This window comes from Corvus moneduloides, chromosome 2 (assembly GCF_009650955.1).
Source record: "Corvus moneduloides isolate bCorMon1 chromosome 2, bCorMon1.pri, whole genome shotgun sequence".
Lineage (NCBI taxonomy): Eukaryota > Metazoa > Chordata > Aves > Passeriformes > Corvidae > Corvus > Corvus moneduloides.
The window spans coordinates 17781138-17805440 of NC_045477.1; the positions used below are offsets into that span (position 1 = coordinate 17781138).

General features: G+C 38.9%; 2 protein-coding genes across 13 annotated transcripts; one reads left to right on the forward strand and one right to left on the reverse strand.

Moving 5' to 3' along the window:
• Positions 1-1020: 1020 nt before the first annotated feature.
• USP16 (ubiquitin specific peptidase 16) lies at positions 1021-19975 on the reverse strand. 7 transcript variants are annotated; one of them, XM_032098248.1, is made up of 18 exons: positions 19898-19975; positions 17791-17889; positions 16011-16192; positions 15283-15386; positions 12879-12982; positions 10949-11130; positions 9860-9952; positions 9093-9223; positions 8652-8739; positions 8037-8115; positions 7074-7165; positions 6290-6346; positions 5272-5439; positions 4019-4688; positions 3660-3754; positions 2376-2462; positions 1966-2119; positions 1021-1348 (listed from the first exon to the last, which is right to left on the reverse strand). In XM_032098248.1, exons 2-18 carry the CDS (start codon positions 17849-17851, stop codon positions 1224-1226), a joined length of 2472 nt encoding a protein of 823 aa, XP_031954139.1. In that variant the 5' UTR covers positions 17852-17889; positions 19898-19975; the 3' UTR covers positions 1021-1223. The 7 variants fall into 7 exon arrangements, with proteins under 7 accessions (XP_031954139.1, XP_031954138.1, XP_031954140.1 ...); XM_032098247.1 differs by having other exon boundaries at positions 19826-19911; XM_032098249.1 differs by lacking the exon at positions 19898-19975 and adding an exon at positions 19410-19536.
• RWDD2B (RWD domain containing 2B) lies at positions 19631-24115 on the forward strand. Of its 6 annotated transcripts, none has more exons than XM_032098257.1 (5): positions 19631-19783; positions 20732-20950; positions 21042-21109; positions 22250-22615; positions 23317-24115. In XM_032098257.1, exons 1-5 carry the CDS (start codon positions 19673-19675, stop codon positions 23552-23554), a joined length of 1002 nt encoding a protein of 333 aa, XP_031954148.1. In that variant the 5' UTR covers positions 19631-19672; the 3' UTR covers positions 23555-24115. The 6 variants fall into 6 exon arrangements, with proteins under 6 accessions (XP_031954148.1, XP_031954150.1, XP_031954154.1 ...); XM_032098259.1 differs by having other exon boundaries at positions 19702-19908; XM_032098263.1 differs by lacking the exon at positions 19631-19783 and adding an exon at positions 19827-19908 and having other exon boundaries at positions 20742-20950.
• The last annotated feature ends 188 nt before the right edge of the window (positions 24116-24303 follow it).

Below are 24303 nucleotides of genomic sequence, written 5' to 3' on the forward strand. Positions count from 1 at the left end.
TTCTATGATTCTGTGCTGCTTTTTTTTTTACATGCATCTCTCTCCTCACCCTTTTACGTCCCCATGCTCTCAAAAGGGCAGCCTGACAGCAGTGAACTGCATCACATTCTAATGACCTTAAAAATAAATGCTGAGCAGCACTAGCCAGCATGATGCAGAGTGCTGGAATCTTTCAGCTGAAGCCCCCTGTTAAGATTAATCTTGGGAAGTAAACAGCTTATGTGTCTCCAAGTAGCTTGAAAGGAGAACTGCACTTGAAATCCAAGCCACTTCAATAATTAATCCTTTTACTACTCTTGCCAGCACTACTCTTATCTCACAACCAGAAGGGAGTGGAAGGCTAAATCAAGTCTGGAACTATCTTTTGCCTAAATAAGGCTGCTCTACTAATGCTGGCTTTATAGTCAGTTGTTGGTGAGGCTGAAAAATAAACTCAGCAAGTTTTCAGAAGGATTGGCGTACTGCTAGAGTCAGCTGCACGAGGACTACCGCTGATGGCTCTAAGGGTTACAAGAACAAGATGCCCATTTTCTTAGTAAGGCTGTTGCAAAAAATGCACTGAATGTAAGCAGCTGCTGCTCTAGCATGCCAGAGCCAAGATTTTATTCACATGAAAGTCAACATGAAGCTTGTGGAGAACTTCACAGTTACAAGTCACTGCAGGACTACTGGTCTTATGCCTGTTGTGTGGAAAGACTACGTGGGACTGCCTGTAATAAGAGTGAGCCAAGCAAACCAAGCCAAACACCAGCAAAAGAATTCCTGGAACATTTGCAAACTTGAGGGCTCTTCTATTGGACATAAACCAATAGTGGAAAGAGAGCTGAAAGCTGCAATTGTCTTGGCTCTTGTGGAGGAAGAAACAGCTTCTTATGCTTGGAACCCAGGTCTAAAAAACACATAGGAACGCATAATAGCCAAGATTAACTATAGTTCAAAAGTAGAGCTGGTTGCTTTAAAGTGAAAAAGCTGCTGATCAAGATCTATATCTACCCAAATTACTCACCAAAAACTCAAAGCTGTAATTTTGAAAAAAACTTTTATTGAAAAGTAGTGGAAACACTGGAAAAAGTATAAGTTAACTGCTTGTCAGTGTGTCTAAAATGCATAAAGTGAATTCCTGTTATACAGTAGCTCCAACATGTTAACATGATTTGCAAGTCTGCCTTCTCTCACACCTCTGAAGAAGGTGGCTGCACACACAGGAAGGCTCTTCTGAAGAGTTACAGCAGCCTCTCATAGAACAGAAGATAGGCTTGGGAGCTCAGCACTTTGGACACAGAGACAGGTTGTACGTGTGTATCGCTGATGTGGAACCACTGACCTTTGACTGGCTCAGTTTCTAAAGCTGTGAAAGGAAAAATTTAGGAGTAAAAGTTATTACAAAGAATTGAAGCAATCAGTTCTATTAGTGCTCTTCAGTAAGAATCATGGAGTACAATCATAGAATCACTGAGTTGGAGAAGACCTCCAAGATCGAGTCCAACCTGTGACTGATCACTGCCCTGTCAACCAGACCACAGCACTTAATGCTACATCTGGTTGTTCCCCGAACACCTCCAGGGATGGGGATGTCACCACATCCTTGGGCAGCCCCTTCCAATGCTTAACCACCATTTTGTCTTCATGTCTTCCTAATGTCCAACCTGCACCTCCCCTGGCACAGCTTGAGGCCATTTCCTCTTGTCCTGTCACTTGTTACCTGGGAGCAGAGCCTGACCCCCACCTGGCTCCATCCTCCTTTCAGGCAGTTTTGGAGACTGGTAAGGTCTTCCCTGAGCCTCCTTTTCTCCAGGCTGAGCCCTCCCAGCTCTCTCAGCTGCTCCTTATAGGACTTCACCAGCTTCACTGCCCTTCTCAGAGAACTTATCTGCCATGGCAGGATGTTGGAACTACATGATCTTTAAGGCCTCTTCCAACCCAAACCATTTTGTGATAATTTGTAAAATATTTCTAATGACTTACCTTGAGATTGTCCTCGAAGGACAAGATCAGAGAGGTGGGTGTTCATAGCTCTCATTTTAACATAGGCAGTGTAGTGCCCAAACCTCATTGTTCCGCTGTGTTCAACAACTCCATAGAGAGAGTACAAGACCTTTGTATTCCCTTCAGCCACATTCTAGAAAACCACAGGTTTAGCTATGTCAGCCAGGTGCTGAGTTTTGAAGAATGTAAACTCTTTGATTTGTTTGGTGATGAAATGGAAACTGGTTATTAGAGATTCATGCAAGCACTACAGTTATGAGCAGTGAAGTACAAGTTATCACACAAAGTAACAGGCTTGACAAGCGTTCTACAAAGATTTTGCTATGCAGCTTTGTTGTGAAAGCACATTAGAACATGGGAAAGGAGAATCTGATTGTTTTCCCACTTACTTTACATTTAGCTGTACAGAAAGGAGCCAAGTCTATCACTTCTGGGAACTTGATATGCCTGTTAACCTTCCGCAGATTAAATCCAGCCTTAAACAACCAAAGTAGAGGAAAACCCCATAATATTAAAATGGAGCATATTAAAACCATGCTTAGTTACTCTATGTTTCAGGTTAAAGTTTCAACAATACAAAATTAGTTTTACATTACGCAAAACTGGGAAAAAGCAAACTTTTTTTTTCTCTGATGTCCAGTATTCCAGCATTATTTCCTTGCTCCCACATGCTGCACTGGAGCACAAGTTAAGATGGCTCTTCAGCTCACTCGTACATTAACGTAATGGTAACAAAAGTGGAAAAAGAATCAGCTCTAATGCACTTCAGTAACTATGAGGACAAGTCTTGGCTTCTCAGATACTGGAACATGCCTGAGGATCTGATCTTAGAGCATCCAAACTGATGCAAACTGTGCTCCCACCATAATCACATAATTGTAATAATCACATAAAAACAAAAGGAGATGATGGCAGAAGTTATTTTCTTCATATTTCAGTCTCTTGGAATAGGCTACATATTTCCATTTTCTATATGAAATTGGTTTTCATCTAATTAAAGTTGCCTCCCTTATTTTTCAAGTATCTTGACCTAAACACCAAATGGGTTTAAATTTAGAAGAGGCAGAACTGCCTCTCTTTCCTTTCCTCCTTCTCTCTTGAAAAGCTAAAGGCCTGAGTTAAAATTTTTTCTACAGTTTGGGAATAAAGAGGTAAGTGACTTTACTTCAGTGTCTGTAAATAAAATTTAAGTTACTTTGCTTTCCTTTCATGCTTCCTTCTCCCCCACAAGGCTCAGAATCCTCTTTTCCACTTCTGCTAACTTGTTACTTACTTGTTACTAGTAAGGGATCCTATTTACCTGTACTTAGTGAAATGCATGAGCCCATGAACAGCTGTAATAGTAGGAAACCATTAATGCTAAGATTCCACTTTAATACAGTAAGCAGTAAGAATAATGAGGGAATATGTTGTGAATATGCTCACAAAACAGTGTTTTCCAGTTAATTAGGGGACTATTCTTTCAGAAAAACACTCCTCAATGCCTCGAAGACCACAAAACACAATGCCGCACACAAATGCCTTCCAAACTTTGGGAAAAAAAAACCAAACTAGTTTTATAGAAAATAAAAGTAACGTTAGCATGTTTTCAAGTTAAACTAGTACAACATGCATATGTACACATATATACATATTAACTTGAGGCTATATACATGTGTCAGCTTGCTACTTACATGCTGAAACCTCTTTAAGTGAAGGGTTAAAATTGGAGGAGCTAGAGAGATGAGCATCTGCTTTTTGGCATTAGTATAAACAAACTTCTTTTCACCTGCAGAAAAGAAAAACCACCAAGATTAAAACAAGTGTTTTATATCAAAACAAATGTTACAGCAGGAATTTATTTTCACTATTTAAACTGTTACAATGTCATCTACTGCAAGAACTGAGAAGCTGAGCGTTCTCCTTTAATACGATGAATGAAAGTAGGCAAAGTTATACAAATACCACTTTAGGGATAATCCCCCCACCTTTACCCACTCAAGAAGCACATAGGGATATATTTAAAGTTTTCTTTTAAAAAAGTTTGTCATACTTTTTATGTTGTTCTTTGGTCCACAATGCCTTTGTGTACACACATCACACAGTAGTTTATTGGTCTCAGTAAGTGTTTCATTACGGGTAAATTGATACAAACAGTGATGGATTGAACCTTCCTCTGGGTTCAGCTCTTCCCTGTTTGCCAGAGTACAAAATGCTGTTTCAGGGTCATCTGTAGATACTTCGCACGTCTTGCTAGGAGCAGGCTGAAGGCCATCCATGGTGCTCATGTCAGATTCACTGGCACCCAAGTGGAGTTTTGAAAAGTCTATAGCAAGCTCTTCCTCATCTTCATTGTCATCATCCTCCTCTTTCAAAGACAGGTTGTCAAGGCCATTGACAAACTTCATAGGAGAATCTAAGCCTTCCACAGAGAGATCCGTGAGAGACTCGTTTTCTTCACACTCTTGTTCTGGCTTTCCTGTATTTTCATGCCTGCTCTGAATTTCTGTACTATTTCCCTGTATACTCAAGTCTTTCTGAGTTAAGCAGTGATCTTTGCACTCATGTGATGATTCCTCTTCTTGCTTCTTATCAAGAGTTTCAGAGCTCATTTCAGTCTCTGATTCTTGCTTGTACTCAACATCTATCTCTGGCTGTTCAGTTGCACAGAGATCTGACAAGTGAAGCATCTTTCCTTGAAGTTTTTGCTGCCGGCGCTGGCTCTGCACATTTGAATACATAGAAACAAGAGTACAAAACACAAAGTAAGCATGAATTATATTCAGCATTTCTTACCACTTCTTTATCAGAATGTTTGTTGCATACCATAGATGCATAAGGCAGGAGAGGGAAGAATAATCTATGATTTAATGATAAGAGGTGATCAGTTCCACTAATACTGAACTTACCCTCACTCAGACATAGTTCCCATTGCTCCTTGTTAAGCAGTATCATCAAAATACAGCTAATTGTTCCCTTGCTATCTTCCTGATCCTTTCTTATGTCTGTATTCTAAAGTTTTGTGAATATTCTTGCAATCAATGACTGGAAAACAGTCTGATACAGATTAAGGCTACTTCAGACAAGCAACAAATTCTGTTGGATATTATTATATTATTCCTACAAACCAATGCTCAACAGAACATCTTAACAACAAAGACACGGGTATAATTAAGTCTTTTCAGTTGTGCATTTGAAAGAGGAGAAATTTTAAGCTGTCTCCTCCTTCATGTAAACTAAGGAAACAAAACCAGTATATTTCAACAGAAATAGCAAGCACAAAGTGAAATACCTATCCAAACCAACCTTGGCTTGTTTTCTGGCCTGTTTCTTCACTTTTTTCTGAAGGTGCTTACTTGTACCAGGGGGCTCATCCTTCTGCTTAAGGTAATGGTCATTGATTTTATCCTCTTCATCTTCGGACTCCTTTTCTTTGTTTTCTTTAATGTTTTCTCTCTTTGTAATTTTCACTTTCTACAAAACCCAAAAAGCCACAGAACAACCACAGAAATAGAGATGTTATCTGAGTTTTCAGCTCAAATATAACATTTTAATGATGTAACATACAACTAACTCACACCCTGGTGTTAATGGAAGGAGTGTCTCACTCCAGAGAGTCCGTATGAAACAAGGACTTATGGAATGAAACAGCATGTAAGAGCAAGGCTATTGATGGCCAAATTCTGAACATGTAAAGGGGCAACATCACCGTTGCCTCTAACCGATCTCATTAAATGCATTGAAGAGTCATGTTTTACACAAGCAGAGACATTTTCAGTTGAACGTCCTGCCACAGAATTTTTTGCTTCTGCTAAAATGAAACTTGTTTGTGGCAGAAGTCGTGATCTTTTTGGCTGTGGGGGTTCCATTCCAGTATTTATGAGTAAGCAGTGCTACACAACAAATGTGAAATATTACATATACAGATTATCAATACAAAACACAAAGCAAATCACGTACTTTGAGTGTCTGGAGATCGACCAAATAAGTATTCACATACTATCCTATCAACATTTCTTAACTTTATTCCATAACCTGAATATTAGGAGAAGTGTTCTTGGACTCAGTGCAGGAAAATGGATGAAAAAAGTGACAAAAACCCCCCAAAGAACTCAAACAACCTGTGTGATTTTCCAGAGACAATTTACGAACCACAACTTACAGGAATGACTCTCATGAAAAATCTTATTCTTTATCTTTCTGTGCAATTTTGATTTGCAAAAGAGACTTTTAGAAAGATGCTTAAATGCTGTTCCTAATGATTGTATAATAAGTGTTTCCATATAAACAAAAAAAATATAGGCCATAAAGTACTATTTCTTACCTGAACATCTAGTATGGGAAGTGACAAATCAAGGAAAGGCTCATGGACCAAGGATACCTTTAAATGAATAATCAAGAGTCCAATTTAATTTTGTTTGGAAGCAGCTGGCTTGCTGTCAATAGGTGTATTTGCATGTTTACATTCAAGGCCTGCTTTCACTTGTGCCCACAACTGTAAAACACAGCTCATTTACCTCCACAAATAGCTTCCACTGACTAAAATCCAGCAGTCACATTACCATAGAAATGAGCAGGAAATATTTTTATGAATTTTAGTTATCTAGTGATACTGCACCTTAAGGCCTAAGAGACTCATAGCTGTAATCTATCATGATATTCAACTAGCCCACTTGCTAATACACTCAATTACTTCATTCTCAGGATATATTATCCCAGTAGTGCTTTCTTCACTGTCCTCCTGGCAATTCCATGGTCTTTTCATTGTGGGAAAGGGGACGATGTAATCCCCTGAATAAAAAAGGAAAGGGCCCCATAACAATTAATTTGCTCTACGATCTGTACCACTGGAAGGTGTTCACTGAGAATCTAGGAGGGAATTCTGGCAGAGGCAGCTTGCTGTTGACCTCTTTTTCTGGAAGGCTTTTGAAAGGAACTGAAAGGTTAACTTTATAATACAAGGGAAGTAAGATTCCAGCCAAATAATGCTCCTTTTTGAAAAGCATGCAGCTAGTCAAGTCTTATTTCTACATTCAGTCACTTTGGGGTTCTCCTGCAGATTACAGGACATTACACTCTAGGTTATTCAGAGCAGGCAGTTTACTTACAGTTCTGCATTCCTCACACATAATTGTGCTGGTTAATTCTCCACCAAAGATTCGATCTACAAAACTTCGTATTCCATTTTTCTTTTCATATTCTGAGAATTCAAAAAGCATATAGTAAAATTAATAATATTACATACAATATACTGGCAACCAATTTCATTACCGCAAACCAAATAAAAAAAGGAGAATGTAACATGCAAGGTGTATGATGGAACATGTTGGCCTGTTCTGGTTTCCTCAGGATAGCAAGTACAGCAAGACTCTTAAATTAAGAATCTTTTGTGTATCAAAAGAGTGGGGGTGAAAACACATTTGCAGAAGACAGCTTGGTTAAACCATACCCTACCACTTTCTCTGCTCAAATGCATTTCCCTATTTTCTCAGAAGTACTGCTGTTTTAAGAACTCCTGTTTTCTCTCAGGACTGAAACAACTATCTGAACTTAAAAAAAACAAGCACCAACTTTTGTCTGACAAACAAAACCAATTTCCTCAAGTTGTAATTTCAGAATAACACGTAGTCTGAATTTAAACTGGCAACTCATCTCCTAAGTCACGTTGAAAAGTTTAAAAATTTCCCTGTTCATTATTTAAATTTTTTATACCACTTTTAAGTAACAATGAACTATTAGCAGCTGCATAAATTATATTCATATGCTAGTATTTTAACTTCTTACATGTTTGAATGATTAATCACTGCCCAAACATATTTTAATGTATGATGTCTACAGAATCAACTATCTCTTATTCTGTTAAGAAGGAAATGCCACCAAGTTCAGCAAGACATTTAAATATAGACTAAAACTATTGAGCCTCTTATTCTAGATGCACACATGTTCAAGAGGTGGCAAAAAGTTGTACAATTAGACATGTATCTTTTAGTTGATTCTATTAATGTTACTTTATATACTTCAACAAAAAAGGAGATTTTACAAGTTACTGATGCTGTGATAATTTATTTTACCTTTAATTTTCTTTTTAAGTTCTTCTTCATTTTCTTTGTTAGAGTCACTCATCGCCTTTAGTATTCCAACACTTATTTGCTGAAATTTTCAAAACAAATATACTCCGTAAAATTTTCTAAACTAATTCACTTAACGACTTCATTTTACGATGTGTTTCAGATGGAGGAAAAAGTAAAATCTTCACCAATTAAGAGAATCAATTCAAACAACACAAGTACCTGTAGAACTACACAATAGTTCCCATAGATAACAACAAAAAAAAATCAACTGGAAACAAGGTGCAACCATAGTGTTCCAATTAGTATGTAAGAAAATCAGTCTAAGGATTGCCCAAATTAAAACTAGCAAAAAAACCCCATGGAATTTCTACAAGTGCATTTCAGAAATGAAGACATATGGACATTCTTTAAGGTGACTACATATACTCCACACCCACTTTTTCTGCGGGTTCTCTTTGCTAATATGCTTCAAGTTAAGTCCTGTGGGCAGCACAACCACTCTATGGAGGCTGACATATCTCAGAAAGTATGGTTTTTCTCCCCTCAGCAGGAGAAAGAGGCTGGGTCTGGGGTACGAAGAAGAAAGGTATGCACAACTATGACTTTAGCACTCACCTGAATTTCTTCTGTTCTCATTCCATCAAGTAAGTAGCGAAGCAATTCATGACTGTCTTGCTGCTGATAACCTTTAAATCGTATTGCTCTGTTAAATGAAATCGTAAGGTATAACTGAACTCAGAGATAAACACAGCAAAAACAACTCACACCAAACACACATGGACAAAGTCTCCAGAATGTATGTATATAAAAGCAACACGTGTCTACATATACTATTTTCTAAAAATATGAAGCCAGCTCATCAGTATGTCACTAAGTATCTTTCATTTTACTGCTATTCATTTATATTTTGGTCTTCTTTCAAAAATTGTTAAGTGTTCTACAAATTTTATATGCTGTGTTCTGAGCTAGAGATAAAAAAAAGAGGAAAAACTGACAGTCTTTCAAACAATAAACTTTTTCATACTCACTATGACATGCAATTGTACAGATACTCACTTTTTACAAACCTGAGCAAAAAGTTCCTTAGGAGTCACTACCCCTTTTTTTGTCTCTTGCATTTCTGTCACGAACTGATGCATGGCTAGTGTTAAAGGACCTGGCTGATCTAGTTTTATTAGCTGAGGTTCCTGTTTGAAATAAAAGCAACAGAGCTGTTTTGCCTTAATTCAGTGGCAGATTCTTCAGCAGTAAGTTTTTCCTTTTCAGTTCCTGAAAACATTATTGTCAAATAGAATACACAAAATTCCAAAATGGCAGTAAGTTAACCTGAAAAAACAATGCATGGCTTATCATGAAATGATAGCAAAACTCAGTTATTTATTGCTCAGTTCAAAGTCTGGATTTCTTGCCTTTACTAGGAAAAAACCCGATTTCTGAAAAAGGAATTGTGCATCCAAATCTCTCACTGTAGTGACAGGTGTGTTATTTAAGTTAGTGCTACAGACATCCTCTAGTTTCCTATTTTGCATTTAGACAAGTGACACTATAGCAAGAGTTACACATTTTCATCCTTCATATAACATCATCATAATGCAAGCACTCCTTCTACAACAGAGTATCGAATCGCTGCTCTTACATTGTGAACAAAATACCTCCACTGACTTCAGAAGCAGCTTTATGGAAATCAGTGGTGAAGTTCCTGCTGAGTTTACATCTTAATCTTGTTAGTATTTAGCTGGAACAGCTTTAAAATCGAGAGATAAATACTGCTTGTTTCCTTAACTGGAAGGTGAGCACACACTACAGAGGTCAAAGCATATTACCATGCATAGCTCAGGTGACTCAATTTTAACTGTTGTGCCAGGCATTTTAGCTTCTTTAAGCAGCTCCCTCAGGACTGGAGTTTGTGATAAATTCTGTAGAATATAAAAGACAAAGAGATTGGAAAATGGGGACAACAGGAAGGGCAGCGGAACTCCGCTAGTCATGGAATTTGGAGCAACCAGTTTAGCAGCAATTTATTTTCCCAAACACAGAACTAAAGTGGTTAACTACCACTCTAGAATCTCCATCTGTGTTTAAGGCTTAAAGGTGAATTTCATACAGCTCATGGGACTTCCAATGCCCTCTATAAACATTACTTCAGATTGCAGAAACCCTAAATATATTATTCTTCAACAGACTGATCTTTTGACAAGTGTATTTACTAGCGTCTGTTTCTAAAACATCAAAAGATAAAATGCAGTGTGGGTATTTGCTTGGTTTAAAAAGTGTTTATAAGTAAATCAAAAGCAGTTTACTAAAATCTGCAAGTACAGTGGGAATTTTGAGTAAAACTTCAAGTATCAAGAGCCACAGAGCACCAGATCACATGTCAGTTTCAATACACATGAAAGAACAAGTTTATTCTACGCTTTCAGCTGAAGAAGTCACACAAGATGGCAATGGCTGCAACATGCTCATCCTGGTTTTTTCATCCAATATTTACTTTTGACTTTCTGTAGTTGAGACATTTTTATTGCAATAAACACCCATGGTCTTTGAGTACTCATCTCTTACAGTCTAAGAAGCCACAAGGGTGATGTGTCAGACTATTTCATATTTTTAAAAAATAACTAGAAGTTGGCATGCTAATTTTCTGTCAGTGAAAAATGCCCTCCCTCAAGGACAAGGCAGTTTATTGTATTTCCCCTTAGAGCAAGTCTGAACCTGCAGCTCCGTTTCTTCGTATTTCTCTGGGCCAACACACTATTTTTAGAAAGAAGCCATCATTCCTGGCAGATAAAAAAAATCACATTCTAATTGTGTCACGGTAAAATGCTGGGGGCAAGGCTGTTGTGGGCTGTTTTTCATTTTGTTTGTGGCTTCTTTCTTATTCAAAGTTTTTCTAAAAACAGCAACAAGTCCTGTACCTGCATCACTGCATTAAAGAAACATGTATTCCCCAAGTTACTAAGTCCTTTCACAGTGACTTCTCCATTAGCAGCTGAATGAGAATTTTCTCCCTTAAGTGAAACTTCTTTTTCTTGTTCATTTTTGCTGTCTTTTTCTACTTTCTTATTTTCAACTTCTTTGTTCTCTTGTTGTTTTTCTACTGAAATAATACAAACATACCACATATTAACATAGTAACAGGGTATAGGCCAGGAAAGATTATTACAGTCAGGAGCAATCTATGACGTTTAGATATTATACGTATGATAATTAATTCTTTAATTTTTAAATATAAAACTACTGGTTTAGGTTCTTAAATTGTCTAGGTAACAGAAGTTAAAAAATAAACAGAACAAAACAACAAAAACAACAAATCAAGAACCCCCTGAAAGAGCATTTCAAATCAGCATGTAAATTAAACATCTCTTGGCCCACAAGCCATTCATGCCAACATCCTCTGAAATTCTTCCAAGTGTTATCTCTCATTTTATTGCTGTGTCAAAATCACCTATGTGAGGGCTTTCTACAACATCCAACAGGCTCCCACTGTCAAAGCATTCTCATATTCATCTCATGTACCTAAACAGATGATACTGAAAGGTTTATAGTCTTCAAGACAAGTTAATAATATTTTCCCCCAAATTATTTTGGTGTACTGCTGAAAATTTCAATGACCTGTTTAATAAAGCCATAAGGGAGTTACAGGCAGTTTTCAAAATACACCCACACTGATTCTGCCAGTTTGGCAGTCAGCTATTGATTAGGCTTCTGGTAAATAGGGCTGTGAGCTAATACTAACTTTAAAATCAAGTAACATCAGTTCAAAGAAAGCAAGGAAAACAGACAATACAATCTTTGGACAAGAAACAGATGGATGGACAATGACACACAGAACACATGAAATAGGCAACAACTGCACGCAGGTATTCACTGGTTTTCCAGTTCAAAACTGAGAAGAAAATTTTGGCAACTGATATGAAGTTCAAATATTAGATGTAGAGTAACTGTGTATCTGGGAAAGACTGACCACTCAGAACACTCTGCTCTCCATGGGAAAACCTCAGCTGTTTTCTGAACAAATTGAATTCAGAGACAGCCACGTGGCATTGCTGTATGTTTGTGTTCCATTTCCCACAGGGCCTGTGATTTCACTCAAGGGTTGCAATTTCTGACAGTCATTTGTTATAGCATTTATTTTTATATGCAAATTCTTCCAATTTTTCTAGTGGAAATGCCTTGTACAAAACCAGTTTTGCTATTGTGGAAACTAGGTGGTTTTGCTGCGTTTGTTTTCTTTTAAACAATCATATTTTACAGATAGACTGCAGGCTGAACACAGTATTTTACAGTTCTAAAAGCACTGCAGCTGCCTATACTAAGTGTACAGACCCAGTGACAAAACCTCTGTATACTCCTTCCATTACTGGAGATTTAGTCATTCCTGATACATTCACAAACACCCACAAAAATACTGTAAAAAAATCAAATCAAATTATCCTTAAGCAATGACAATTTTTCTTTAGATCTCAAGACAGACTGAGCAACACTGATGAATAAACACAGCACCCTAAGTACTGAAAGTCAATTGCCTATTTGCAGAAAAAGTGACTGTCACATTTTTTTAAAAAGTCACAGTAAAACTGTCTTTTTTTTCTCCTGTTCTTGTTTGTCTTGTCTGTAAAAGTTTAGGGGATGCTGAGCAAAATCCTAATCTAATTAGATCAATGGGCTAGAACATTACTTATGTTATCAGATTTGTGACAAAAAAGATAAAAAAAGGGGAGAAATTAGTTTTTCCCTTTACCATAAGGTGCTAAATCCAATTTAGTGTAAATTCTGGATGTAAAGTACTGTCTCCAACACTTAGGAGACCTTCTGATTTACTGTATCTATACTATAATTACTTACCTGCATGTGATGAGTCAATACCAACTTGTTTTCTAACAAAATCCACAGTCTGGCCCAAAAGGGTTGAAGTTTTATATGGAACTTCATTATCACATAGGTAGCACCTGTCTCCGCCGCCCCCAAAAGAAAACAATTAATCCTATTTTTTTTTCTATTATTTAAAAATCCTAAACTATTTGCTTGCTTGATGCAATTCATTACACAAAGTTATAAAATTACAAGGTTTAGTGTAAGATTTAGAAATCTTAGGGAAGAATCCAATCTACTTATCACAAAAATAAAACACTTAAAAATTTTCTTTAGTAAATTATTTTGGTGACTGGCAGTTGCAATTTACAAGTATAAATTAGACTCTTAAGAGATATGCTTAGAAACCTTGCTGCAAGAAAAATAAAAGCTGGGAAAGTTTTGCCAAAAATCAAGAAACTAAGATATCAGGCCCTAAAGGAAATGACTCATGAATATTATGGCATGGAAAAATACTTTCAGTATTCTAGCCAAGCAAATACTTAATTGTATTTAAGTTGCATAAGAAATAATTCAAGTGTCCACCATTAAACCTGCAGACTTTTAGTCCCTCTTCTACTGCTGATACAAACTCTGTGTGTCTCTTTGTGAGCAAAGACGTGTATGGTTATACCAGTAATCTGCTTTAGACAAAATTGTGGGAGAAGCTGCAGTCATAAAGGCTCAAGAAGGGTAAAGTGCTGACGGAACACACACAGCAGAAAGTTTTACACGTACCAATTTTGTAGTTCCACCCAATCAACTCCTTGAAGAAGTGGCAAAAGGTACTGATACTTCTGCATTTTGGAAAACACCAATTACAGTTCTTAGGCAGACTTCAGGATTACCATAAGTCAGACTCAACTTTCGGATATTAAAAGCAGAAGAAGTCTGCAGTAAAATGTTTCCCCAAAACTCTAGCATCCCTGGCATTAGCTATAATCATCACATTTCTTCATATCTCATTAAAAAAATTGGCTCAGCTTTTGGATCCCTGATTGTTTATCTATTGTCTATCTGGTTAATCATAAAAATAGGCATCTCACTCCTGGAATAACAAAGGGTATTTACTTCCATGGTGTGTTTTAACACCAGAACCTTCTGCATGTGAAAAAAATTGTAGACAACCTTGAAAGAATCAAGGGATTGGAAAAAGTTTTGTTAGGGATGGCTGTTTGACCAGTACTGAAAATGTGTACAACAGCACTTGTAAACTCAAAAGAGCAGAACTTAGTGAATTCCTAGAATTGTTTCCTCTCCAAAACATGCCTTTAAACTGTTTACAGTTATTACTTATATCCAATTTGAACCACTTTTGCATGCATACCATAAAGAGATTTAGTCACACATTCATATAATTAATAAAAGCAAAAGCAGTTTTGATCAGAATTTTTGTACTAGGCCCACTGTGAAGTACAGTTCTTGACTGTGGGTTTTGATTTATAACTCATTTATAGCCAATATATCAATCTTTGGTTAACTTATTGGGCAATTAAATTCTAGAAATTCTAGAAGGAAGCCAAAACATCTTACTTTGACAACTTCCTCTCATTTGCAAATATTTTGATTAAAAACCAGGGAATATAAAGCACTTCAAGCCCACGATTTTAACACTAATTTAAATTCACAAAGAGAAGTTCACTAGTTCATTAGTAATAATGTTATTAATAATGTCCATTTCCAGTCTAGAATTCATTAAAAGTAGTGGTTGTTACACGTAAGTGCAAAGTATAATCAAATAAATAGATACTGTTATATATAATGAACATAATGACAGATACTAAGTTACAAAACCATGTTACTAAGCAAAACAAAAACTTTATGTCAAGTATAGTATTTCTGTATATCATAGTTTAGAAAATTAGGGCTCCCCCTTATATACAGAAGTGTGTAATTACTTTGAGAGAAGCAAAAACTACCAGGGACATGGACTTTGTATTGCTTGATCCAGTAGCATCTTGTAATTCTAGCTGCGCTTCCTGTCTACATGTGGTATTAAAGAATTGTATTTACCAGGAAGATAAAGGTAAGGTTGCCACTAAGTGCACATCAGAAAGAACCTTCTCCCAAGGTCGAAACTTAAGATTTAGAGCTACAGATCAACATTTGTTTTCATGTGTCAGTATTCTGACCAAGTAAAAGCAGTAAAATATGAAGTCAACCACATTTGACTAGTTGGTCAAGTTCAACCTTAATTATTAAAATATTCTGATCATAAATTTTACAAGAAAATAATACTTATTCTGCAAATCTCAGCAAAGACTGCTGGGAATTACATGTTTGGAAACATTTTAATATATGCCTAGAGAGAAATCTCAGAATTCACAAAAAAAGGACAAATTATATCCCAGCCTCTGTTGCTCTCCAGCTCCTGTCTTGTGTTGCCTGACAAACTCACCACACACTCCAGTTGTCCAAACTGAGAACCAAACAGTGGGGATCTGATCTTGGTGTTTTATAATGCTTTAAGGCATGCTGGTCTGCAGAATTTCTGTCACAGCCCTACAATATCGATAACCACAATTGTCACAAAATCCACTTGACTGTCAATGAAACATACATAAAGTCAGATCACAAAATATTAAAATGAAAACTGTTCAATCACGTTCAACTAACTGGAATCAACAGATAGCTATCTATTTCAAAATATTTAGTTCTGCAGATAGATAATTTACTGGGTGCAGAATAAAGGTGCTCTGGGACTGAACGTTTAATGAACAAATTCCAGTTTGAACACCTGAAAGAATAAAACAGAACAAAAACCTCTTCAGCATGCAGAGTTCCAAGTTTCATGAACTAACATGAGCATTAAGATCTTGAAAAAATCATAGATTAGGAGCATTTTTATTTTCTCAGCAAAATAATTCAAACTTTCTAGGAAACAAGTCCTCAAGATGATGTTTTGGCCTTAAGCCTGCTAAATGCCTTTGGGCCATCTTCCAAGTACTTCATTTGATCAGAGCAGGCATTTTTAAATCACACTCTACAGTATATAAAGTCATCTAGGTAGCACCACCTTTACAATAAAAAAAGAGACACTATAAGAGTTTAATTAGAAACTCTCTTGTTCCACTATATTATGAGACACTGAAAGGTATTAAGACAAATTAACAACAAAAAAGATACCCTATGGCCACATTTTAGGCATAACCATATCGAAGTGCCTTCATCAGTCTCCTCCTCCTCAGCCTTCTCTTGTGTCTTACTGTCTGCCTTGCAGTCCTGACAAACATGCCATTCCACACTCTGCAGTGCCTTTCTCAGATGCCCTTGGTCCAGTCCTTTACGAATATGCTTGCACACAGGTTCTACAAATTAAGAAGCACAAGAAGGATGTAGGCAACATAACGAATGCAAGTATTGAAGACACAGGCAGCAATCCAGAAGCTAGGATAGTTTTTCTAGAGCCAAGGAAACACTGACAATTTATCAGAGCATCAGAAAGAAACCTATTGTTACCACCATTTACAATCTGGGTATACTGTTGCTGCATCCTAAACTTTACTTTGAGGTGCTTTTATTGCTCAGATAGTGTGACAGCTCTGAATCCATCTTTGTTGAGGCAAGATTACAGCCCCAAGATTGCAAACTTCTATTGGCATAAGCTGAAACCAGTGTAAATTTTTGTACCTACAGTTCTGTTCCTGTCCAAGATTCCAGGATTTTATCAAAGTGCAAACATAGATATTCAGAAGCATTCTTTTAACTTTCTGAAAAACATGAGCTTCATCTACAACCTCAAAATTGTCATTTAAAAAACAAACAAAAAAATTTGGTACATTGGCAACTACTATTACAGTGGAATTATTCACCATGATCAGTCTTAGTTTCATTTGTGGCTTTATAAGACTTTGTCATTGTAAGACCACTTACTTATAGGCAAAAAAGTGAGATGCCACCAGCAGCTAGAACATAACTGATCTCTTTGCAGGAGAAAAAGAGGAACAGTTACAGCAGACATTGACCCTGACTCCAGGAAACAAAAAAGCCCCCAACACTCCCAACAACCAAACCAGACAAAAGCAGCTAAAAAAGGCATCCATTAGAGACAGAAGCTAACACAAGAAGACCAGGACAATCAGGAAACCAAAGCAGAGTAGACTTAAACAGGCCATCCCACCAAGCCTCCTCAAACTCTTAAGTGCTCTCTCTCCCAACTAAATTAACCTGGTTCAACTCACTTCCCCAGCTGGGATCAACAAAAAAGATGGGAAAGACACAATCTGTGACCTGGCAGATAAGGTGGTAGGAGAGAATGCTACACAATACAAGTAAAAACAAAAGCTACAATAAACAGGGTAAACAAGATTAAAAAAAAAAATTTCAGCACAGGTGAGATCCAGTGGAGCAAGGAGAATAAAATTTAGTTTTTGGGATTAGGAACTACTAGGAACAGAAGAACAGAAAGAAGAGGTTTTAACCAAAATACACTATGAGAGCTGAAATGCCCAGGGTCAGTACCAAATTAGCAGCTAGAATAAAGGCAAATTGCTTCACAAAAAGTATTTTAATCACAGCTTTTACTGCTGAGGCAAGAATCTTCTGCAACAAAATTTTCACTAGGAAAAAGCAACTTAAGCTTAGCAGCTGACTCCACAAACCCTTTATATTCTGAGTAATTCTACACAATCTGTATCAGTAAACGACTGTGTGTCCGAGTTTCCTGAAAACCGGAAATTAATCTCAGTTTTCAAGACAGGATTATTATTTTCTAGCATAGTTAGAAAAGTCATGACACCAATATTTCTTGCTAGACTTGAGTTTCAATTAAAAAAAATCCAGATTTTGTAAATGAGACTTCAAAGCCAGTGACCAGTGTAAAGGCCTTCTAATGTTAATCAGCTTTCAAGACTTCTTTGACGTTAAAAGAAACATTAGGTCCACAAACTTCTGCAAGGAAACATACTCAGTATATCCGGAGACTCATCAGACTGTGCAGTTTTGCCTTTGATGCGTTTCTTTCCCATACTTGTACTCTGTAATTTTTCCTAAAAGGAACAGTGACCTAACAAAGAAAAACAGTAAAATTAGAAGGTAGTCTTGGTTTTCCTTGTTCATTGCTACAAGAATTATTGCAGTGACCAAGCTGTGTCCCTTGAGGTGAATTAACTTGTTTTAATTTGACATTTTCAAACCAAAAAAATATTAATTATGTTTTAACATGAAACAATTGTAACTGTTGTATAGACAAGATCACAGTGTGAATTACAAAACCCAAATGATTAAAAATGTTAAATCAAAAGCATTGCACAAAATAACAAAACTGAAAACTCTAGTACCAAAAAATTCCTATAAACTTTAAGGACTTTAACTAACACCACAGGGATTTTATGAAAAAGAATTGGTTTTGTCCCAACTAAAACTTGGAAGTTATTTGCATTTGCAACCTTTTCGTTTTGTTTACTGCAAATTCCCTGTGTTTTTGATGAAGTCTGACACAGGTAAGATACTCTTAACATATTTGAAAATATACAGACAGTCGGAATTCTGATTTTTCAATTTCTTTACTGTGGAAAATTTATCATCACCTTCCCCACATATCAATCAAATAATTCAGATGGGTCTGTTACTCACTATACCTGTGGACCCTTCTTGACAAGAGTGATCTACCACTACATAGTCCTAAGCCAAGTGCTTGGCTTCAGATAGGTGGCTACTGCAGATGTGACAGAACATTTTTAGTTTCTAGTCTGTAGCACCTGTGCCTTACCTGACAGAAGATCATCCAAAAACCTCAGATAAACTTAAAACTCTACATATGCTATACAATGAAAACAAGGAAGCAAAAATGGTTCAGAATCAAGTCTCTGCAATCTTTGCAGGCTAGCTTAACCCTGCTGTCCACCCTTCATGTAAACACAACCCGCACTAAATCTGACCTTTATCAATCCACATTTCCAAATCCATTTCTTTGCTTGTACATGGCAGCACACCAGCCCCAGAGCACAACTGCCTGTTTGGAGCTGTCACAGCCAAAAAATTAAGCCAGACCAAGAGAACTAGAGAGAAAACTTAAGCTGGGGAGTGTTTAGGCATGATACTCATAGAGCAAGTTTTGTATGAAAAGCCATTTACAAACAAGAGCATGTTTGCATGAGCATACTCGTAGGGCAGATGACCCAGTTGTTGATGGCTGGTTGGCAGCCACTTCATCGAGAGCAAAATTATCAACTTTTGCAACTTAGCATTCAATTTGTTCAGAGTAAGAAATAACTGTTCATCCAACAACCTTCCTCTACAGCACATTTTTCTGCAAAAAGCTACAAGACTTGATCTTGTATGAACAACTTTTAATTGATAAAATCCTTTCCAAACTGTCCTTGCTCCTGCCGGGAAGGCAGGACTGCATCAACACGTGGGGTTGTTAACTTAACCCACGCCGTGCCTGGGCAGGCTTGTCAGACAGGCTCTGCAGCAGCCTTTCCACGGCGCAGCCCTCACGAGGAAATGCACAGCCTAAACGACCGACGCATTTTATGGTTTTTAAGATAAGATAAAGCGGTGTTTCAACGACCAAACGAGCACCTGCGTTTGGCAGACACCCTGGAAAAATGCGCTCAGAGGCTCGCCTGGGGAACCCCCGGGGCGCGGCGGGCAGCAGGCCGGACCCTGTCGCCAGCCAGCATTCCCGTCCCGTGGGCAGCAGGTGAGCCCCGAGCCGACCCGAGTCGAGCCGAGTCGAGCCGAGCCCGGCCCGCAGCCCCCCGGCTGGCCCGGCCCGCTCCGCCCGTCCCGCGGCTGGGCCACCCCCGTGCCCCGACCCCGCCTGCTTCCGATTGGCGGGCGCCATGACTGACAGCTGCCGCAGCCAATCAGAAGCCCCGCGTGTCCCGGCCAGAGCGGCGGCTGCAGCGCGCCGGCGGAGCGAGCCCCGGACTGGGAGGAGAGCGGCCACGGCGGTAGGAGCGCGGCGGCGGCCCCGGGGGGCTCCCGTCCCTCACCTGCCACTGCGGCGGGGCGAACAACTTGGTGGCGCATGACTCCACCAGGCGGGGCAGGCGGCAACCTCTCACCTCAATCACGGGTGGGTGGCGGGGCGGCGGTCACCGGCTGCCATGCGCGCTTCCGGCGCGCTGCATTGTGGGGCCGTGGCGGGGGGTGGGGACTGGGACGTGTACGCGCATGCGCGGGCGCCAGGCCGTGTCACTTTTTGCTCCCCTGTGGTCTGAGGGGAGCATGGAAGCGCAGGGCGAGGGGAGCGGGAGTGGTGTGTTCGAGGGGCAGCGGAGGCTCCCCAGCTCTCACGACACCTGAGAGCGGCCACCACAGCAGCCGTCTGTGGAAGACGTTGGTTTGGCGACGCACCAGTGGGTCCTGTCCCACCTCAGGGCAATGGAAACCGCGTGGGCTATCTGTGTGTGCGTGACCCAGAGTCCCCGGCAGACACGAACCGGTTATGATGGGCTTGTTCATAACTATTAACATACATAAAGTCTCCAACTTCCTCGTGAGGGGAGGTGGAGGGGCAGGCACTCTCTGGCGACCAGTGACAGGACCCGAGAGCATGACATGAACCTGTGTCGGGGGAGGTTTAGGTTGGGTATTAAAAAAAAAAAAAGGTTCTTCTCCCCGGAGGGTGGTTGGGAACTGGAACAGCCTCCCCGGGAAAGTGGCCATAGCACCGGCCTCACGCAGCCCAAGAAGCGTTTGGACAATGCTTTCAGGCACAGGGTGTGACTCTTGAGATTGTTCTGTGCAGGGCCAGGAGGCAGAGTCGATGATCCTTGTGAGTCCCTTCCAACTCAGCTTATTCTATGATTCTGTAACTTGATTTGCATAGGAGTAGTTAATGGACTTTGTCCCATATTCAAGCCGTGTTTTTCTTCCGTGATTTTTTCTTTGCTCAGGGAACAACAGAAATGGCCAACCAAGAAGAAGCAGAGATACAAATTTCTGAGTTAGATTTACTCTCTAGCATGTTTCCTTATGAGGAAGAGTTTGCTGTGACAGACCAACTGGCTCTAGCTGAACTGAAACACTATGTTGAAAATGAGTCTGCAGAGGTGCCATCTTCAAAAGTTCAGTTCATACTGAACATAAAGGCAGAGGTGCCTAATGCCGCTATGGTACTGTGAACACCTTTTTTAAAAAATTATTTTATTACTTTGTGGGATTTTACCGCTTACTTGAACTAAACATTTGCTCATTTTTTTTTAGGTGGAATTCTCTATGGCCTGTGCTTTACCATTTAAATATCCGACTGTTCTCCCAGAAATTACTGTGAGGTACGACTGCTAATAAAAACATCTGTAAGTTAGAGTGTGTTGCACAAGTACGGTTATGATCAGAGAAAACAGTCTTTTTTTTTTTTTTTCATGATTTACTGCCAAATTAAGCCAGGTGGACAACAGTGCTGAAGGAAAAACAAATATACAAGCTTATGATTTCTCTGGTGTGCACAGCAAATAAGTGAGGAAAGGGGAAAAAGTGTGAAGGAGCCATCGCCTATACAGGAGGGTTACATGTAGATACTGTTCATAGGTCTGATGTTCAAGAAGAGACACTTGTCTGTTTTGATAAAGCTTACCACTAACTAAAGGGGTGAAAAAATAGTCAAAGGTCTTATTTTTCCCCTGTCACAATCCTATTTCTTCCAGCCTTCTGATATTTTTTATTTCTGTTTAAAGAAGTAGGCTTGTGTATTACAAAATTAGTTCAGCCACCATACTTACTTTTCAAGTACCTTTTTCTTGATTTTGTTTTACAGATTGGTAGTGCTGTTTGTGAATTCAAGAGTTAGCACACCAATTAAATACTAATTAAGATGTTTTCATAGCTAATATGACTTAAATAGCAATAGCAAGTGCATATTATCTAACTATGCCTGATTTTCTTGGCAGCTTGAAGCAAAACTTTTGAAAAGTTATGAAGCTGGGGAAGGATCTGGAGCACAACTTCTATGACAAGCAGCTGAAGGAGCTGGGGTTGTTTAGCCTGGAGAAAAGGGGACTCGGGGGAGACCTTACCACTCTCCAGAACTATCTGAAAGGAGGTTTTAGGCAGGTGGAGATTGGCCTCTTCTCCCAGGGAACCAGTGACAGGACGAGAGAAAATGGCCTTAAGCTGTGCCAGGGGAGGTTCAGGTTGGACATCAGGAAGAATTTCTTCATGGAAAGGGTGGTCAGTCATTGAAGGAGCTGCCCAGGGAGGTGCTGGAGTTCCCTCCCTGGAGGTGCTCAGTGCATGACTGGATGTGGCACTCAGTGCACTGGTTTGGTTGACAAGGTGATCATCGCTCAAAGGTTGGACATGATCTTGGAGGTCTTTCCCAACCCTAAGGATTCTGTTATTATGTGTTTCTAAAAACATGCTAAATTGTAAACACATACGTATTTATACGCATTTATATTTTTCTTTTTCTTTAGGTCATCATTACTAAGCCGCTCTCAGCAGATTCTCCTGAACTCTGATCTAAAAACGTATTTGATGCAAAACTTCAGTGGCGAGCCCTGCATGCTGAATGCGAGAGAATGGGTTAAGGACCACGCAGCTGCTTACATCGACAAAGATCTTTCATCTTCCTCAATGACAGCCTCCGATGCCACGCAGTCACAAGTCACCACGTTCACTCGATTGTGGATCTACAGTCATCACATTTACAACAAGCAAAAAAGAAAGAATATTATTGACTGGGCCAAGGAGCTCTCTCTGTCAGGGTTTTGCATGCCAGGGAAACCAGGTGTTGTTTGTGTAGAAGGTTTACAAAGTAGTTGTGAAGAGTTCTGGTCAAGGTTAGTTTTTCTTTGTACTTAAATGCCATTAGCAGTTAGAATATTGCATGTTGTCATGTTGTACATGTGGCCAGAAGGTGGGAAATCCAACTGCCTGCCAGCCTGTGAAGATCTGCAAAGTATTTGTGTTTATAATGCATGTACAACTCTGAATATCCACTGTACTGTTGGTTGCAACAGTCAAAGCAACCAGTACTGCATGGTGCACATTTATTTCTGTTTTATTTTCCTCTGTTTCACTTTTATAGAGATGGACTGCCGTACCCCAGTTGTGTTAGATATGTGTGCTGTTGTATCACTTCACATGTGTGTTTTATTCTGCTCCCATCATTTATCCTTCTGGGTGGTGCAGATTAAATAAGCATTGTAATTCAATTGTGTAGCTAAGAGTGTGTGAGAATTCTTAGCACGGGGAAGGCAGAAGTGAGCTCTGAAATGGAAACCACATCTTCATTAATTATGTTGTGAGGAATAACATTAAATTTTTTCAGTTCTGAGATATAAAAAACCAAGCTCCTGCTTATGAAAGTGTTTGCATGTGAGTAGGTGGTATTTCTATCACCGGGTCATGAACCATTATCTCTGTCCATATATATACACAAATAGAATTTATTGACTTTCATGATAATGGTTATTCCATAGTATTTCCTAAAACAGACTTCATTTTATAGGTAGATTAATATTTCTCCAATTGCTTTCAGGGTAAGAAGATTAACATGGAAAAGAATTCTTATTCGGCACAGAGAAGATGTTTCTTTGGAAGGTGGAGGACATGCTGAGATCCAGAAGCAACGAAAGTTCCCCACTTTGGAAGAAAAATGTTTTGATGCACATGGTGCCAGGGGAAATCATATGGATTTGGGGCAACTATATCATTTTTTAGAAGAAAAAGGATGTGCTGACATATTTCAAATGTACTTTGGGGTTGAAGGGCATTGAAGGGGTTGAAGATCAGCACAGGCCCCAGCACCCACATTTCTAATTTAATCCTCATAACAGATTCCTTAGCTTTTCTGCAACAGTTGATCAGGGAAGGAATTAATATTTCATGATTTATGTGATGAATCCAGTTTTCAATGAAAACAAATATCCAGTGAAATCCCAAATAATGAAAATGACTGTATGAATGCTTTATACACTTCTTTATACACTTTTTACTAAAGAGATACCATAGTGGCTCCACTACGTCTGTTATTTTAGTTTGAGAAAAAGCAGCAGTTTAGCAAGGATAGGGCTCCCTTACAGCATGCTCCAAAACTCTGAAAGGATCCACAACCTCCTGAGTTCACAAATTTTCAGTCCTGTAACATGAAGTGCGTTATGCTGCGTGTGTTTTTGAGTTGGGTTTCAACGAAGTTGTATCAGTGAATGCTGATTTTGCGGATATTGTATCTAAACCCCATGGTAAAAAAACCAGACATTGGTTTCTTTGGATTAAATATTTTTATTAAATATTGTATTAATGTTTCTGTACACATCCAGTAAAATCGCTAACATTCAGATCTCTAGTATGGACTTGGAACACCTTTTGTAGGGATACTTCACAGCGATGCCATTCGACTAGCGTGGGTGAAACTTTCCCAAATCCAAAGTCCTTGTAAGTGTACAAGAGCGCCGCGGCTCCCTAAGGCCGCTCGAAGTTGAAGATCGATGGATTTTATTTTTATTTCTAAGGGTGGTGTTGAGTC

Excerpts from the sequence above, each read along its gene's own strand:
- RWDD2B (XM_032098257.1), top strand. The coding sequence starts at position 19,673 with ATGACTGACAGCTGCCGCAGCCAATCAGAAGCCCCGCGTGTCCCGGCC. Across the intron at positions 19,784-20,731 it reads GGAGGAGAGCGGCCACGGCG|GGAACAACAGAAATGGCCAA; the intron begins GTAGGAGCGCGG and ends TTCTTTGCTCAG. Across the intron at positions 21,110-22,249 it reads CTCCCAGAAATTACTGTGAG|GTCATCATTACTAAGCCGCT; the intron begins GTACGACTGCTA and ends CTTTTTCTTTAG.
- USP16 (XM_032098248.1), bottom strand. The coding sequence starts at position 17,851 with ATGGGAAAGAAACGCATCAAAGGCAAAACTGCACAGTCTGATGAGTCT. Across the intron at positions 16,193-17,790 it reads TGAGTCTCCGGATATACTGA|AACCTGTGTGCAAGCATATT; the intron begins GTATGTTTCCTT and ends CTTAATTTGTAG. Across the intron at positions 2,120-2,375 it reads TCTGTACAGCTAAATGTAAA|AATGTGGCTGAAGGGAATAC; the intron begins GTAAGTGGGAAA and ends GTGGTTTTCTAG.